The sequence below is a fragment of the Limulus polyphemus genome, unplaced genomic scaffold (assembly GCF_000517525.1).
Source record: "Limulus polyphemus unplaced genomic scaffold, Limulus_polyphemus-2.1.2 Scaffold62, whole genome shotgun sequence".
Lineage (NCBI taxonomy): Eukaryota > Metazoa > Arthropoda > Merostomata > Xiphosura > Limulidae > Limulus > Limulus polyphemus.
This window is the reverse complement of record NW_013665672.1, coordinates 428,261-445,134: the sequence shown is the minus strand read 5'-3', so window position 1 is coordinate 445,134 and position 16,874 is coordinate 428,261. Positions and strand designations below refer to the sequence as shown.

The window sequence follows — 16,874 nt, the reverse complement described above, 5'->3', positions numbered from 1 at the left end:
CTCCTACCTACCCCTTCGTGTCGTCGTTCGGCGATCTCAGACAATACTATAATAATATATATATATATATATAGTTCTCTTCTTCTTGTCAAAAGTCTACTTAGGCCTATTCAATGGTTTCAGAATTTCAGTTGACAAGCCAACATACATTTCTATCACACTAGTATTCCGTGTATAATTCACTTACAATTATAGCATGAGTTACCACAGTCGTATACTGCTCTGCCAGTAATCGTCTTGTCCTCGTACTTCAGATTTCGTCTGTTCCTTTTGTCAAAGTGCACTGAGACTGGTTCAATTACTTTAGAACTCCCTTTGACAGAATAAACTAAACTTCTTATCTCTTTTAAAACTGTTAGTTTTCCTCTAACATATTAATCATTAGGCCTTTCACCCCTATGGCAGTTAACTTTACCTTTAACTTTCCTTGGCCAAACATCTACTTCCCATGACTTTACTTTCTCATCTGCTCTGTCTTGTCTGCTGTTCCCACTCGTCTCACACCATTTATCTATTTATCACTTAATCGCCTGAATTTCATGTGACATTTGATAGCCTCAATATCATTGAATTATAAACACAACTTCCAACAATCATCTGCTTTTAACTCTCTTATTATAAAAAAACAACTACACAATAATGAAATATTAACTCACAAAATAAATAGTTAGTACTAACTACACTAAATAGTCCTTTATACCATGACATATACAAAATACTTGTAATCCTTAACAAAATCTTACCAATTGTTGTGAAGATATATTAAGAAAACTCAGAGTTATTGTAAGTATTGTTGAACTGTGTATCATTTTCCATACAAGAAGTAGCCAAATGGGTTCAAACTGATAACCATAAGGGTAAGCATCTTTTATGTGGCATCATTTTAGTTTCTTCTGAGTGACTGACAGGCAACACACTACTGTATAGTGTTGCAAGTGGTCTCTCCAGGCAGCCTTTGGCCCCCTTTTGGGGAAATAATAATAATAACAGTGTAATATAATAAAAACTACCAGTGAGAAATTCAATGAGAAATAATAAATTTTGGCTTCATTACAGTCCATATTATTGTTATACTATTAAGTGAGTAAGATAACACAAGAATTTGATGTAATCTTTGGCTACTGAGTACTCAATTATATCTAATTATATATATAATTATATTATATATACAAATGGAGGAAACACTATCACTTCTCATGGTTTGCCATTTTTTAATTTCAAAATTAAATAATTGAGGATACCCCTTCACTGTGACAGCAATTTACTCCCTATGCAGAACACTTGTTTGAGTAATTTCATTATAATTTTATGATCTTTTCTACATAATTGCATAGCCATTAAAACAGGTTGTTTATGATTTCATGATAGAAACCATTTCTTGTGATCATTCATCTTTTAGTAGCATTAAAGCTCACATTTTACAGGCATCCCGTATTGAAAACTTTAAAAATTTTGGGGGTTTCTCCAACATTCACTAATTTGATTTTTCTGGGATAATAGGGAGGGAAGCCTGTTGTACAAGTGAAAACATAGTTGATCCAGTTTTGTTTTTCAAGTTTAGCATGGCTAAACAATATACAGCTGCAGAATTATATACCCTAAAAATTTTTGAATATGTGTGGTAGTCACATGACAAAGGTTCTACAAAAGATACAACCATTAGAAAACTTGGATATTCCCTTGGAATACATTATATGCATGGCCAAGGCAAATACATCTTTACAGGGATAAAGGGGAAGATTAGTATATAGCACATATTCTATAGCACATTTATAAAGAGAAATCATGTTGTAACTCCTATGACACAATGCAATGAAATGTAATTTTATATCACCTTTCAAAGCATTAGTTTTGCTTTAAAAATATTTGTAAATATCATATAAAATTAATCTGTTAAATAAATTAACCCTTTCTAGACCATTGGGAGAATAATTGATGTCCGTTGATTTTTTCTTTTACAGCAAAAGTACTTAACAAAATTAAAAATAAAAGATTATTAACATCTTGCCACAAATAAGTCGAAGTGTGCATAGTTACATTCAAATAGAGAGGGCAGACCTTGTAAACTGTATTCCCAAGGGAGGATAATTTCTTAGCAAATATTAACATATGTTTTGGGATTGATAGAAATAAATATAAAAAGTTCAAAGGTGCATTACTTACAGGTAAGGCTCCTCAGAAATACAGTCATGTTTTTTTTGTTTTTTTTTCTTTGCAAATTACACTAAATAAATGTTGCAAAATGACAAAATATCAATTCCACAATATTGTTGAGGAAAATACACAGTGGAAACCATTTTCTGAAGTTTCTGAAACAAAGAGTAAATCCTCTTGTTAGTTTTTTTTTACCTTGCGATTTCTGATAGCAGCTCTTTTCCTGTATACACTATTTAATTTTGCTTTCAGTTTGATAATTTTGGGGTCAGCTTGAGGTACTGGTTTTTCTTCAGCACCTTCGTCAAAGTACTCCATGGCATCGTGGAATATCCCAACATCTAATTCATCTATAACCAATAACAAAATAGATTATCACAATACTACATTCTAAAATGTGCAACATAATCTATAATTATTTTAATTTCCTGAAACCTATTAATAAGTATAATTATGGGTGTATGTTCAAGGTACACAAAATGAATTAATGTTACTTCACATTTCATGGTCATAATATAATTCACAGCTTTTGAATACTTATTTCAATAATTAATTATAAAAACACTATGAATCTGTGGAATAATTATAATTGTTGTTTTCTATGGTATTACAAAAATAAGTGTTCTGAATGAGTCAGTCATGTCTCTATTTTAAAAACAAACAAGTCTATAAGTAGTAAATACCTGTCCACTCTAAACAAATATCATTTATTCCAAAATAAGTTTGGTATTAATATGTTGTAAAATATCTTATATTCTGTAAAATCTTATGGTGTTGGATTAGTTGAATCATCTAAACTAATTTATCCTCAAATTAAAACATTTTACAGACCACTCAAATATATTAAAAATGACTTGTATGTTTCAGTGCTAAGCACTCTCAAGTCCTTCTAGCTTCAGTCAGTATTACTGTTGCTTTCATAGCTAAACTGAGCAAGCATTTGTTTGTTCTGTAAGTAAGGTATATTCTATTATTTCCTTATTGATATTTTCATTAACAGTATTAGTTAGAATTTTTAATACATCTAAATTTTTATTATTTTTATCATTATACATTTATTATAGAGATTGTTTTGAGTTATTAGTTTAATATATGTATTTAGGACTAACCAAAATCTTCTAAATTGACCCAAACATCCTAAGATATTAGGTTTATAGCCAGAAATATTGTTAACAGTAAGGTACCCAATTGATGAAAAAATCGTTATAAGTAAGAAAGTATGAAAAATATATTTAATTAACTATACACATCTCATTACCAAATTGATATTTCGTTTTATTCTAAGTAGATAGCTTACTCTGATCAGAAGTTCATATTAATTACAAGATTAATTTTTTGATATCTCAGAAACACAATGTCCAGAAACTTACTTAGAACTCAAAATTGAGTTATTAGTATGTTTTATGATGAAATTAAAATATTAAAAGTTTTTTTTCCTCACAACGTATATCACTAGTGATTCTGGCTTCAAGTTATGCTAATTTGACTGATTTGCAGAAGTATAATTATAATGACTGCTTCTTTTAATATATTCTAAGCTAAAAGTTTAAATTAACTATCAGAAAAATAGCAAAATTGTGAAGAACAAGGAATAGCCCTGCTAAAATAAAAATCATTCATGATAATACATTCAATGAGGTAGCCAGCTGTAGTAGTTGAAAAAAGATTTCTTAGATCATATATTACTGTAAAATCAAGTATGAATTAATGAAGATTAACAAATTTAATTGTTTTAAAAGGTATTTAAAAAATAATAAAATATGAAGTTGCAACATTAAACTTAATTTAGAATAATAAAACTCAATAACATGGTCCTAAGTCTCTATTTTGAAGTACTATTCAAGGTCTGTTAATTATTTCAAACTGCTATTTTGAATAAGAAGATTTTCCATCTATAAACTACATTTACTATTTCATAGCTGGTATACAAAGAACTAGATTTACACCCCACCTAGTATTCTGATGTTACATTAAGTCTTAGAAGAGTTTTCAAGGCATTTAGCACAGCTAAGTTTGAAACAGATACTTCATATGATTTATATATTTTTCGTGACAGAATAAAATTGTCATTTCATTAATTAATCAGTAATAGTTTTGAAACAATTTAAGCCAATGTGTACAGGCTCAGTCCATTGGATCAACCCAATATTGGAGAAGGAATATTGACTATAATTCCAAATTTACTATGTGTATCTAAAAGAAATGTGGTAAGCTTTTAGCGAAATATACAAATCTGTTGTACACAAAATATCAGATGAGTTAGAAAGGCACTCAAGTCTCTGATTGGACAACATTAATCTGACTCAGACTATGATAAGTTACAGTGTAAGGTGATGTTCATATGAAGAATAAAGATAATTTTATCTATCATCTAGTTTGCATATTGTATTTGCATAACCTTTAGAACTTCCAAAATGTATATCTACAGGATCTTTCAGTATCTCTGCATATAGCATTGGTATTTAACCTACTTTACCATGAACTATTGTTAAATCAGCGATGTGGGATACAATGAATAACTAATAACTCTGATATCAAATATATATAATACCATGTTGAATGGCACTCTGTAAAAGGTCATGGCTTGTGCACTTTGAACCCCACCCACCCTATCCATGACCATAGCCTAAATGTAGTTACATTCAAGATAAAGAGATGGCCCCCTCAGTCATCCATTTATTTCAAACACTTAGCAGTAAAGAGGTTAATACAACTACTAAAAGAACTACTATAAAAAAAAATAATTGAAGTTTAAATTAAATCTTTACAATCAAGCTGGTCTATAGTAGATTTTAGTTTAAAAAAGGCACTAATTAACTTTATTTTCCTAAGCATAACTGTAAAAGGGAACAATTAAAGACCTTAAATATCATAATCTAAATTTAACTCAAATAGAATAACCCTAAAATACCCACTTATCCATAAACTATTTGAACATATGCAATACAGACCTTGTGTTGCTTTCTGTACGATTGACAGTTGTTTCTTAAAAAGACATTCTTGCTCCTGAAGTATATCTAATCTACTGTCAAAAACACTTATCTGGGCTTCATATACAGCAGATTCTATCATAAGTGCTTCTTCTTTCCAGTTTTTATCAAACTTAAGTTTTTCTAGCTGTAGCAAAAAGAAAAACCTCAACTTAAATAACAGCACAAAGTTAATATTTTCCTACATGGAAAATATATTTTAAACAGATGCTTACCTCCTTTCACAGTTAAAGCTACTCTCGATTTGACAGCCCTCTAGTGTGCCAATTTTCGCTTGCCACTAGCCTTGAAATTCCCATCTAATAACATGTGTATAACATGTGGTTCAGCTGTGTTTAAACATTCAAATTAGTGTGCAACAAACTCTCCTATCTCAACTGACCCCCTTTTATACAGTTGAACCCAATCTTCACTTTGAAATTAGAGATGAAAAATGACACTGGAAGTAGGGAGGATAGATGGGAAGTGTGAAAGCAGATATCTATGAGAAATATATTTTCCACGTAGGGAAATATTAACTTTGATATGATTACTTACATCTTCTCACAGTTACAACTAGAATCCCACATTGAGCAGGTAGAGGGACTAGTGTAAAATAGCTTAGATGAACACCCATGGAGTGTGCCATCTCTATATAGAGAGGAAATACACTCATGGGAGACTGCACCACATCTGAACCAGGTATACTCTTCACCCATGTGGATCCAACAGTTGTGGTGTTGCAATCAAAGGGCAGAACAAGGTAACAATTCCAAATCTCTAAGGCAGAGGAATGTGTGTAGAGTGGCCAGGAGGTGTCACCCCGTATGTGGGAAATCAACTCCAGTCCAGAACAGTGGCACAGGGAGGAACTCAACCAGCTCATGGCAGGAGGAGGGTCCTCAACTATTCACCTCAGGTCTAGCAACAATAAATCCCAGAAATGTACATCCGGACAATGTCTGGAAGGTGGAAGTGCAATGTGTGTGTGTGGGGGGCAATTCCATCCTACTCACATGTGAAGATTTATATTAGTTCTAACCAAAACTGACATGAAAGCAGTAGGAAGGAGGGAGGGTTCCCAACCAGAGGGGAAAACTGCAAAATAGATAGAAAAATTCAGTCAAGACTGGTGGTAACCAGAATAAAACATCAGACCCACAGCAGGAAGATAGTCACGTTTTCTACACAGGCAGAATCCCATCGTTCTACTTTAAACTGAGTAGAATTGTGCATACTCAGGAGGATTCTTCCATGATCCACCACCCCAACAACTAGGAGCTGGTAAGTGGTAAGGACTCCCATACTATACTGGAAGAAGGGAGGAAGAAACACATTGGAGAGTCCAGAGGAATGTATCACTAGAGAAAGTGCAATGGGTGACCACAAAACCCTATTTTGAAAAGCAAATAATTCCCAATTTGGCAATTTAAGGAATGTTAGAGATAGGCAGAAATCTCTTTCTCTGCTTTACTCATGTTAGTCCATGAGTGTACGGTCCAGTACGAACATATTTATGATGAAATATGCCCTAAGGTGGAACCTGCAAGTGATTTTGTGGAACACACCATCTTAACAGTGAGTGCGATAGACCTTACTGATCTCACAGTGCATATTATGGGTATCAGGATACCTAGACAAGCACCACTCACCACAACCACGGAGCAGGATCCATAACCAAAAATATGGAGAAATGAAATAAAATAACTTATCTACTCAGAGTTATATCAACGTATGGAGAACAGTTACAAGGGGAAGATGATATCTTGCTGAACAGGAAACTACCAGATGGTGCGAGTAGTGTGACTCAAAAGTGTAGGGAGTGGTCCACCTGCTGGCCTGAATAATTGTCCTCCAAAGGACAATGGAAATGATCAGCCAAGGACCGTATGAGGTGACAGATCTGATGTGACAACACAAAGAACAAAATTGCAAGATTCAGGAAGAAGGGATAAGCTAACAAATCCAATTGGTAAGGGTAGGAAAAATATAATGAGAAATGGACGAATTCCAATGGACAAACAAATGGGAGTGAGAGCCACAGAAGGGTGCTGTGTGTGATGTATAACACTGTAAAGCATGGACCAGACACACAAGATGATCCAGATCAGGGTGGGATTAAATATTGGATATCAAACGAAGGTAAATAACTGGAGAGGAAAACATATGGCAAAAATGGAAAAACAAAAGGTAGATGACAGGGCTGCCCTATAACAGGCAATGGGTGAAAAGAACAAACCCTTGTCAAATAACCATGTAAAAAAATCAGATCCTGAGGAAGGGGAGAATCCATGTCAGTTAGACCAACAAAAGAACATTCTCCACTTACATTGAAACATTGACATGGATGAGGAATGGACAGTTTGAGACAACAGGGATGCTACATGCGTGGATAGTCCCGAACCCCTCGCAAGGGACCAGATGAAAGCCATGCATGAAGCTGGAGTGTGGAAACAGAGGGTTGAAGTACTTCAGAGTGAGGTTGCCAGAGGAGAGACCAGGAGCGAGGGAAAGATAATGGAGGTTGTTCCTGAAGAAAAGACAGAAAGCATGGTTGAGTCGGCGAGAAAGGAGCCACAAGAAGGACCTGACACAGAGTGGATTGAATGAGAGAAATTACTCAAAGGAGAGGAGGATTGGCATTCAAATGAGTGGAAAATGCATCCAGTTGGGGAGAACCCAACTGAGAACAAAGCCATCGGAATACCGTGGGTTGAGCAGAATTTTGTCAGGATGGGACAAACGATCCACGGCAAGATTGAGGGCACCTGGTATGTGACAAAGCAGCAAACAAATGTGATGACTGTGAGCCCAGAAGAGGAGAACTATATTGCAGGAACATAAGGACTGGGATCAAGTGCCCCCTTGACTGATGATGTAAAAGACAACCATCGAGTTGTCGGAATGAATCATAACTGTCATGTCCTACAGAGATGACAGAAAATGAGCGACCACTCGACGAACAGCAAAGAGTTCCAAAAGGATGATGTGAAGACCCAACTCCTCCTGACACCCATGGTCCGAAATGTCTTGTGTATTGCAGGATACACTCCATCCTGACAACGAGGCTTTTCTGAAGACATGGATATCTGGACAGTGAGGAGAAACAGATACCTCCACTGTTGTGTTGTCCATGTCTAAACAACAAAGGAAGTTGGATTGAAGGGAAGCAGGAAGTAATATCTGTAAATCCAGAGGCTCCAGATGAGGTGCCATTCATCTTGTACTACCCACTGCAAGGAACACATGTGAGCATAGCTCAAAGTGATAAAAGCCTCCAGTGATGCCCAAGTCCCCAAAAGAGACAGAACTTCTCACACAGAGAGGGGAGGTGCTGATAGTACCCTCTGAACTAAAAACTCCATGTATAGCAGATAAAGAGGAGAAGGCTGAGCTTGATTGATATGCAAGTTGAAAAAAAACTAAATAAATAAATGAAAAAGATATTGAGTGGGGTAGATAATGAACTTCTCCATCTTGATTAACCAACCCAGTGAGCAGCAAATCTGTGGAGAACTTGGATGTGTGAGGAAGACTTTGCAAAGGAGGGAGCCAGAAGAAGCCAGTTGCCCATATAATGATGGAAATTGAGCCCACAAAAATGTAAGAATTGGGCAAATGACCAGACCACCCAACAGAAAGTACAGGGTGCCAATGCCAGCTTGAAAGGAAGAGCTCAAAATTAAAAAAAAGATCCTCATGGACAAAACCTAGATAATGATGTGAATCCTGAGCAATAGGGATGTGAAGATAAGCAGACACATCGAATCTCGTCATCCAAAGCCCTGGAAGAAAGGCCCATCTGAGAGGCAGGTAGGATTCCATGATAAACCAAGGCACGTCAAAGGAACAATTCTGACAGGATGACAACATCAGGAAAATAATCCTGGAGGTACAGTAGAAACCTGTTCGATGTTGCTCTTGATGAGAAGGTCCTGAACCACTTTTGTGAGATGCTGGCAGAAAACAGGATCTTAAGGGGAGGGGAGGAACTGGGACAGAGAATAAGGCAGGAAGTGTGAGGAAAAGAAGAGAGAGTACTTCTGACAAAACTTGAATGACCCAAGGGTTTGCTGGATGATGATATTCAAGTGCATGAGTCTCTGTAATACATGGGGCACAGCATACTAACCCTCACACTTGATTGATCTGCAAATCATTTGGCATGGATCCCAATATCAGGCAGGGGGGGGGGGACAAAACTCAGAACTAGGTGCTACAATTAATAAAAAAGGGACCGATCAAATGATATAAAAAACACAACATAGCTGTGATATCAAGTCTGAATGTTGACTGAGGTCTACGTGCTTTATCAGGCTGAAAACATGCCTGAACAGCAAAGAAAGGAGAAGGAGGCTGTCCACATCATCCTGATCTAAGTCCTCAAGTAATGGCAGGATTGTAGAACGGAACATCTCTCAGCCCGTATGAAAGAAGCCATCTCCCAATGAACTATGGCCGACAATTCCTACACCGATAACACTGCACCTGCAGCCATTGTCCCTGGGTGTTGAATGCCAGTAGCCATTGTATTTATAATATTAAATTGTGAATTCACAAATATTGACTGACTCCCGGTAATTGAGTGAGAAATACAATTACAATCAAATAAAGAAATCTAACATAATAGTGGGTTATAAACAATACTTTGAATTGCTAAAATCAGTAGCTGAATATTTTCAAAGCACACTAAAGAAGAAAAAAAAAAATGTTTATCAAGAAATGAAGACTGGGTTCAACTGCATAGAGGGAGTCAGCTGTGATAGGATGGTTTGTCACACTCCTATTGGTGGAGGACTTTTGCATGCTAATTTACATGTTTAAATGCAGCTAAACCACATGGTATACTCGTGTAATTAGGTGAGAGTTTCAAGGCTAGTGGCGAGCAAACATTTGCACATTAGAGGGCAGTCAAATTGAGAATAACTGTATCTATGAGAATTTGTAAGTAATCATATCGAAATTATTGATAAGTAATTACCAATCCATTTAAATACAATGTAAAGTTCACTATTTATTGGGCTAAAAATGTGTTATAAAATAAAGACATAATAATAATATCATCATCCCCTAAAGTCAAAAATTCACTGAACCCAAAAATATACAAAAAAAGATATTCTTGGCATGAATTCAGTTTTTGAAATAAGTAGTACTTCAAGTACAAAACTGAGTTGAAGCAGTCAAACATAAATTTTGTTTATTTCTTATACTGTGTTATTCAGCAAACCAACATAGTCATGAAAAATGTATATTTTGATAGATTGTTTAGGCAGAGTATTCATGATGTGTATACTGGAATGGGCAGCAAATGCTTGTTGTAGAAAAAAAAAGAAAAAAGAACACAAAGACTCACAAAAAAACAAAAATCAGCAATTGCGGAACACTCCATGTTAACTAGACACAAAATAAAACTAGAATCGTCGACACAGATAAATTTTAGAAGACAAGAAAAATTAAAGAATGTTTCTACATCAATACAATAAAGCCTTCACTAAACAAAGATTTGGGATTACAGGTGAGCAGCCTATGACTACCATTGGTTGAAGCCATATACAGCCATTCCACCAATCAGAACCAGGGGTAAACAACCAATCACAACATGTCCTACACAGTCCACCAGGTTACTATAAAAGGGCTGAAACAGCTTATACACACTGACCAGAAGATGAAAGACAGAACACTTTCAAAACATCGTCCTCTACACTTATGTTTTTCCTACAACAGACAGTTGCTAACCATTCCAGTGTATTCATCGTGAAAAATGTAGTTTCAGTAAAATAGGTTCACAAGTCCATATGCAAACACAGATGTATTTTGCAATTACTGGTTTTATCAACTTCAATTTGTTCATTTATCTAAAAAATAACAATAAACCTCACGTTTTTGAAATTTATTTAGACCAAGTAATTCTACATGTGAATACATTTATTTACCTTACTTTAAATATTTTGCAGAGTATTAATGCCCCCCAAAAAATGAGCCATAAAACTATCTAAACACTGACAGAAATATGCATGTAACAACAACTTTAAATCAGTGTACATGGAGTATGCAAATAACTTTCAGTGTTATTATAGCATTCAGTAACCTAGAGCTTTGATAATACTTCAAACTTTATGTACTGTTGCTGATGTTTATATGGGACATACAAAAGTTACATTAACTTTACAAGGTGTACTATTATATTTATATCCACACCTTTTCTACACTCTTCACAGCAAAAAAAAAAAAATTTCCAACTTAAAACTCAAGCTGCCTCCTACATCCACAGGTATGAACAAAGAAGTACCCATTCAAGGACTCAAAATTAGGAACAGTTAGCCAGAAAAAAAGCTAGTGAATTACACTGTTTTGCCAGTGACCACCAATTGGCAACTGCATGATGTTGCCAATTGATAACACAAGCATGATTATGAATACATAAATCCACTGAAAATGGCAAACATTATTCAATCCGAAAATTAGGAGTTGATCATACAAACATTAGTGACTCATTTGTATATAAGGCCTACATGCTTTTGATATTCTAAATTCAGACTTGAATCCTGCAAGTTCTATTACAAAATTTTTGAACTCTGTGTTCACTAATAATTAAAGGTCCTTAGTCTCATTTGTTTAGAGCCTCCATTTATGAATTGATAAGTTGTATCATGTGTTTTTCTCTCACCTTTTAATTCTATATATTTATTGAACAAATTGTTAGGTGTCATTAACTATTCTTGAACTATAATTTGAATTTTTCACCTCTGATGATGGACTTGCATGTTTAGTTGTACAAAAGATATAGTCAACTTGCTTATATGTCTTCACATAATACTTGTATTAAAATACTTAATGCAACAAAAGTAAGTACCTATCGGAAATACATATTCAGTGTACGAAAATTATAACTTCTGATATGGTACATTACCTCCACTCACTTATATGTGTGTGACAGATGGGTGTGGCAGGAGGGGTCTGATTTTCTATTTGATAGTTCTGTAATCAAACAAAATTGAAGGCTATAAAAATTATGGTTTGTCTGAGCAATAACGATTTTATAGAGAGTAATTTACATTTAATTTCGTACTTTATCTCGGGGGTGGTAGATAAAATAGGGATGATGATATGCCAAGAGAAAATATGTCACGTGGGTCACACTTGTGGAAATTGAGGATTTTTTTTAAATATTGCCTTGTAGAATTAAGAACCTAAAACTTGTATATCACTAAAATATGGATTATTGGCTAAGATTTCATGCTATTCTAATTAGTATTATATAAATAAAAAGTAGTTTAATAAAATTTTGAATGTAAGACACTAAAATATTGTGTCATGAGCAGTAAAGAATACCCATCGCGATAAGGTTAACAAGTGCATGACTGTTGCTACAAGCAGGACAACCAGTAAAAAGAATCTGAAAATGACTGCTAGGAAGTTATACATACCTCAATCAACTGTACTGATAATTGCTTAAGATCTTGCCTTTATAAAGAAGTATAAACCACAAATGCACAAGTGCACCTAAAACACATCAGTAAGAGAAAAAGAATCAGAAGAAAACTGTATGAAAAACACTTGTAGCTTGAGAAGTGGAAGGCTGTTGCAATATTAGATTAGGTCTGCATGTTTCTAAATGACCAAGAATTGAAATAATTTGATACTGACAATAAGGTGAATCACTGAGGTGATACATTGTAATAACTTTCCAGCATGAACTGATGTCCAAATCATTTGTAATATTTTTCTGCTATATTTTAATTACATTCACATCATAAATTTAGAGCAATAAAGAAAGTTCAGTGTACTAAAAACATATTCATTCTATAATAGATCACACTGAAAACTCGAAAACCAAAACACAATTTTAGTGTCTATTAAGTAAGCAACAAAAAGTGGTAAAGGTTATTGATATTTTTTGTAAAGACCTGTCTATAGGTTTGTTTGTGGTGAAAGATGTTTTTCTGAACCATGACCTTACTGTAAACTAGAAAATGGAACCTTGACTACTTATGTCCCCACTGTACAACAATGATGCCAATACAATATAGTTACACCAGTGAAGCGAGTGTACGAATGGAATTTATGAAGATTATTTAATCAATTATCCAACATAATTTATAATATGGAAAGAGCAGCATCTTATCAAATATGATGAAACTAAATATGGGTTGGTCAACAACAAGTAACATTTTAATAACATTGAATAAGAATACATTTTACAACATAGCTAAAGAAGTGCTGAGAAAATAACTGACTTTATAAAGAAAGCAACCAGACAGCAATAAAATTCTATGTGATAGCAAGTGTTTATCAAAAGACGAGACTTTTAGACAGAAATTACTATATCTAACCGTCTCAGCAATTATATAATACTTAATCCAGCAAACTGCCAGGATGTTTACAATTATTGAAACATGAAGTCGTTAAGTACATAAGAGTATTACATATCCTGAAAGAAGTTCATTAGAAAGGATATAAGAAGAAGTTGAAAGATACTAGAGCTCTTGATGTAGACTGTTAATGCCAGTAAAGCACATGCAAAAGCCCAGGGCTTTTAGCTACATGTCTGGGGATGACTAGAGAATTCTTGAAGTTAAATGATCCTGAGATATTTCAAGCTGAGTATAAAATCTTCATGCTAAATGCAAAATAATGTGCACTAGTTCTAGTTCTGGAACCTTCAAAAACATCCTGTACAAAAGTTGGTCTGAAATTATCACAAGTCAGTAACTAGTCTTCTTCCAGTCTTCCTACAGTGGGTTTCACTAACAATCTGCTCTCAGAAATTTACAGTCCGGCCTTTAACCCATTGAGAATTTTTCACATTCAACTTCTGTATAAGTAAATTTGCCTTGTCAACTAGCATCTAGACACATTGTAAATGTAGAAAGGTGTAATGAGACCTGGATTAATTTGATCAAAGTACTAGTAAAAATAATTGCAATACTGTTAGGCATATTGGAGAGTCTCATTAAAACCAAGTTATTTTGTCTGTAATTATCTAATGATGCACTTATATTGTATATTGTCAAGGTAATAATGAAACTACGTTTTATTCTATTAGAAATCTCTGCTTGAGTCCTTAGTATTTATTTAAATTTCTCAAGTTGGTGATCTACGTACTCATGATTGCATATCCTGGTAATTTAAAAAGATATTATTTGCAATGTATATTGTCTCTCTCACCTGATGTATTATTACATAAGAATAAAATGTCAAGTTACATGAATAAGTCCAAAGCAACGTTTATCACACCATGGAAAATGAAACTGGTGTTCTCCAACTTAGAAGTCATCTGAATGTGTATCAGACTTCTATATTCTATACATTTGATTTACTTACATTTGGTCCTGTGTACAAATGAAGGATTTGTGGAGAGTTTGTCAAGATTGTGTATTCTGAGATTGATTTTACCATATCTGACACAAATGATTTTACAATGAAAATAGTACTGTCAAGCAAATACTGTATAATCATGACTATCAGTTTCAGCATGATAAACAAAGGAGGAAGAAGTTCTAAGGGAGGCACAGGTCTTAAAATGTCACTATTATAGTGTGATTAACATTGTGTACATATCTGTTGGCACAGTTACAATGTATACTCTAAATATGCATTAGGCTTTGGGGTTTTGGGGAGATTATTTCTGCAAAAGACCCTTTTACATTTCACAAATTTTGACATATTAGTGATAATGTATTACAACTCCAAATTTCCCTATACCACTCAAACAATCATTACCAATGTGTTAATCTCAGAGAGTTGTAAATGCTTGTTAGCAAAATTTTTATAACCATACCTGTTGTTGAATCTTATCTCGCTGATATTCACGAATAGCTTTAACAGTATTAAACAATTTCAGTCTTTCTTTGCTAACAGAGACATCTAATTTTTGAAGACGAGGAAGAGCTTGTATCTCAAATGTAGATTTCCCAAATTTGATCTTGTCTTCCAGCAATCGCTTTAATTGTCCTATTTATATGAAATTGATGCATTATTCATCTATACACAAACAAGTACATTAAACACTACTTGTAAACAGATGTATAAATGACAATCAAAAAACAGACACAAATTTAATTACAAATTATTTTTTGAATTAGAATTTCTACACAAAACAAGTAACTGTTTATATAAGCCAGGCCTCAACAAATCTCAGGTTCCAGGTCGCTATGAAAGCTAAAATTTTCATTGTGGCTCCTGGTATTTTCTCCCATTTTATTCATGCGTAGGGCTGTGCTAAATATAACTCAAATCTAGAACAATTCTGGACTCTTGAAAGTCTGGAACTATTTTTGCATTTTCTTTATTCCAAAATTGAATCAAGGATTTTAATGGCAAATTCAGCACTTCTTCATTGTTCACGAATGAAGTGCTGCGGTTGCACAAACTTTACTAATTTCATGTCATTTTGTTTTACTTCTTTCTCTCAATTCAACCAATCGGTGCACATGTTTAGACTCAGATGGGACCAAAGGCAGTAAGTTCAAGCAATACTATCAAGTGATTGTTGATACCATTTGATCATTAGCATGGACTCGTTGCTGTTAAAGTATACACAAGTGCCCATTGTTTAACCCTTTCGAGACAGGTCACAGGGGAAAGGCCATGTCATCTCGTTTGTTGACTCGCATTCAACATTTTATTGAACTACTGTTTCATGAATTTATGTCAGTAAGTTTGGTATCAAACTGTAGATTATAATTCAAATTCTAAAAGTATACATTATTCAATTTGTTAATTTAAAAGTAAATATTAAAAAAACAAAGATAAACATCAAATTTTGTGTGTCACATGGTATGTTGAATGTAGCACTGGTTCATACTAGATGTTTGTGAAATCAAAATACTAAGTCTTAGTTTCATACAAATTAGAAACTCAAATTCCAGATATTAACAAGATAGAATATAAAAATAAGAAGGTCTTATGTTTTCTATTTGCTAAGATATTGCTCACTTAATAAATCAAACATAGTGGCACCCCACTCACCTCTTTCCATTTTTGGAAATGCTCCCTTATACACACTTACTTCTATATATGGCATGAATAACCAATCGGAAGCTCAGAATGTCCCCTAGTGGTTTTCTCAGCCTTTCTAACGTACCTAACACCATTTCTTTCTTTTGAACCAAGATTTCAATGAGGTAGAGTGTGTCTTTTGTCTGCTCAAAATTTAATTTTTTTAAGACCCAAATACAGCTTAGTTACTAAGTTTGATAAATTATAGTAGAATTCTATGGTATTAATGTAGTAATTTATGATTTTTTTGTTATTCAAAAGTATATATAAAACCTACAAAAAATATTTTGTTTCATATCCTCCACGTGCAAAATTTTTAAAGGCTTAGCAACCTAAGTCAAGCAACAACCAAGTACAAAGGTCATAACTAGAAGAGATAATTGTTTGTTTTACTTCTTTATTTACTGTTCTATGTTTAGGAAAAATAACTAAGAACTTATCTGAAAATAGCAATAATCTATACACATATATAATGTACAATAATTGAAATATGACTGTGTTTTACAAAAATACTAGTCAACTAAAACACGACCTAGACAAGTTACTTTGTGCAGACCAAAGGTCACCTTTATATTATTTGATACAATAACATGAGTGCACGTAAACCGCGTCATTGTAACTTCTGTATTGTTAGCTAGGCACAGGTGAAAGGTCAACATAATGAAAATAACAAATATATATATATAAATGTATGTTATGAGATTTAAGCTATTTTGTCTAATCATTTATATTTTTGTGTCATAATTTGTG

At 33.9% G+C, this 16,874-nt stretch overlaps 1 protein-coding gene across 2 annotated transcripts in view; it reads right to left on the bottom strand.

The window, feature by feature from the left end:
• The window catches only part of LOC106464650 (junction-mediating and -regulatory protein-like), a 38,776-nt gene that overhangs the window by 12,356 nt on the left and 9,546 nt on the right, over positions 1–16,874 (bottom strand). For both annotated transcript variants that reach the window (XM_022392926.1, XM_013924813.2), the window contains exons 3-5: positions 14,905–15,077; positions 5,106–5,271; positions 2,350–2,504 (exon numbers count right to left, since the gene is read on the bottom strand). In XM_022392926.1, the coding sequence (XP_022248634.1) occupies positions 2,350–2,504; positions 5,106–5,271; positions 14,905–15,077 (494 nt within the window). The remainder of the gene's footprint in view (positions 1–2,349; positions 2,505–5,105; positions 5,272–14,904; positions 15,078–16,874) is intronic.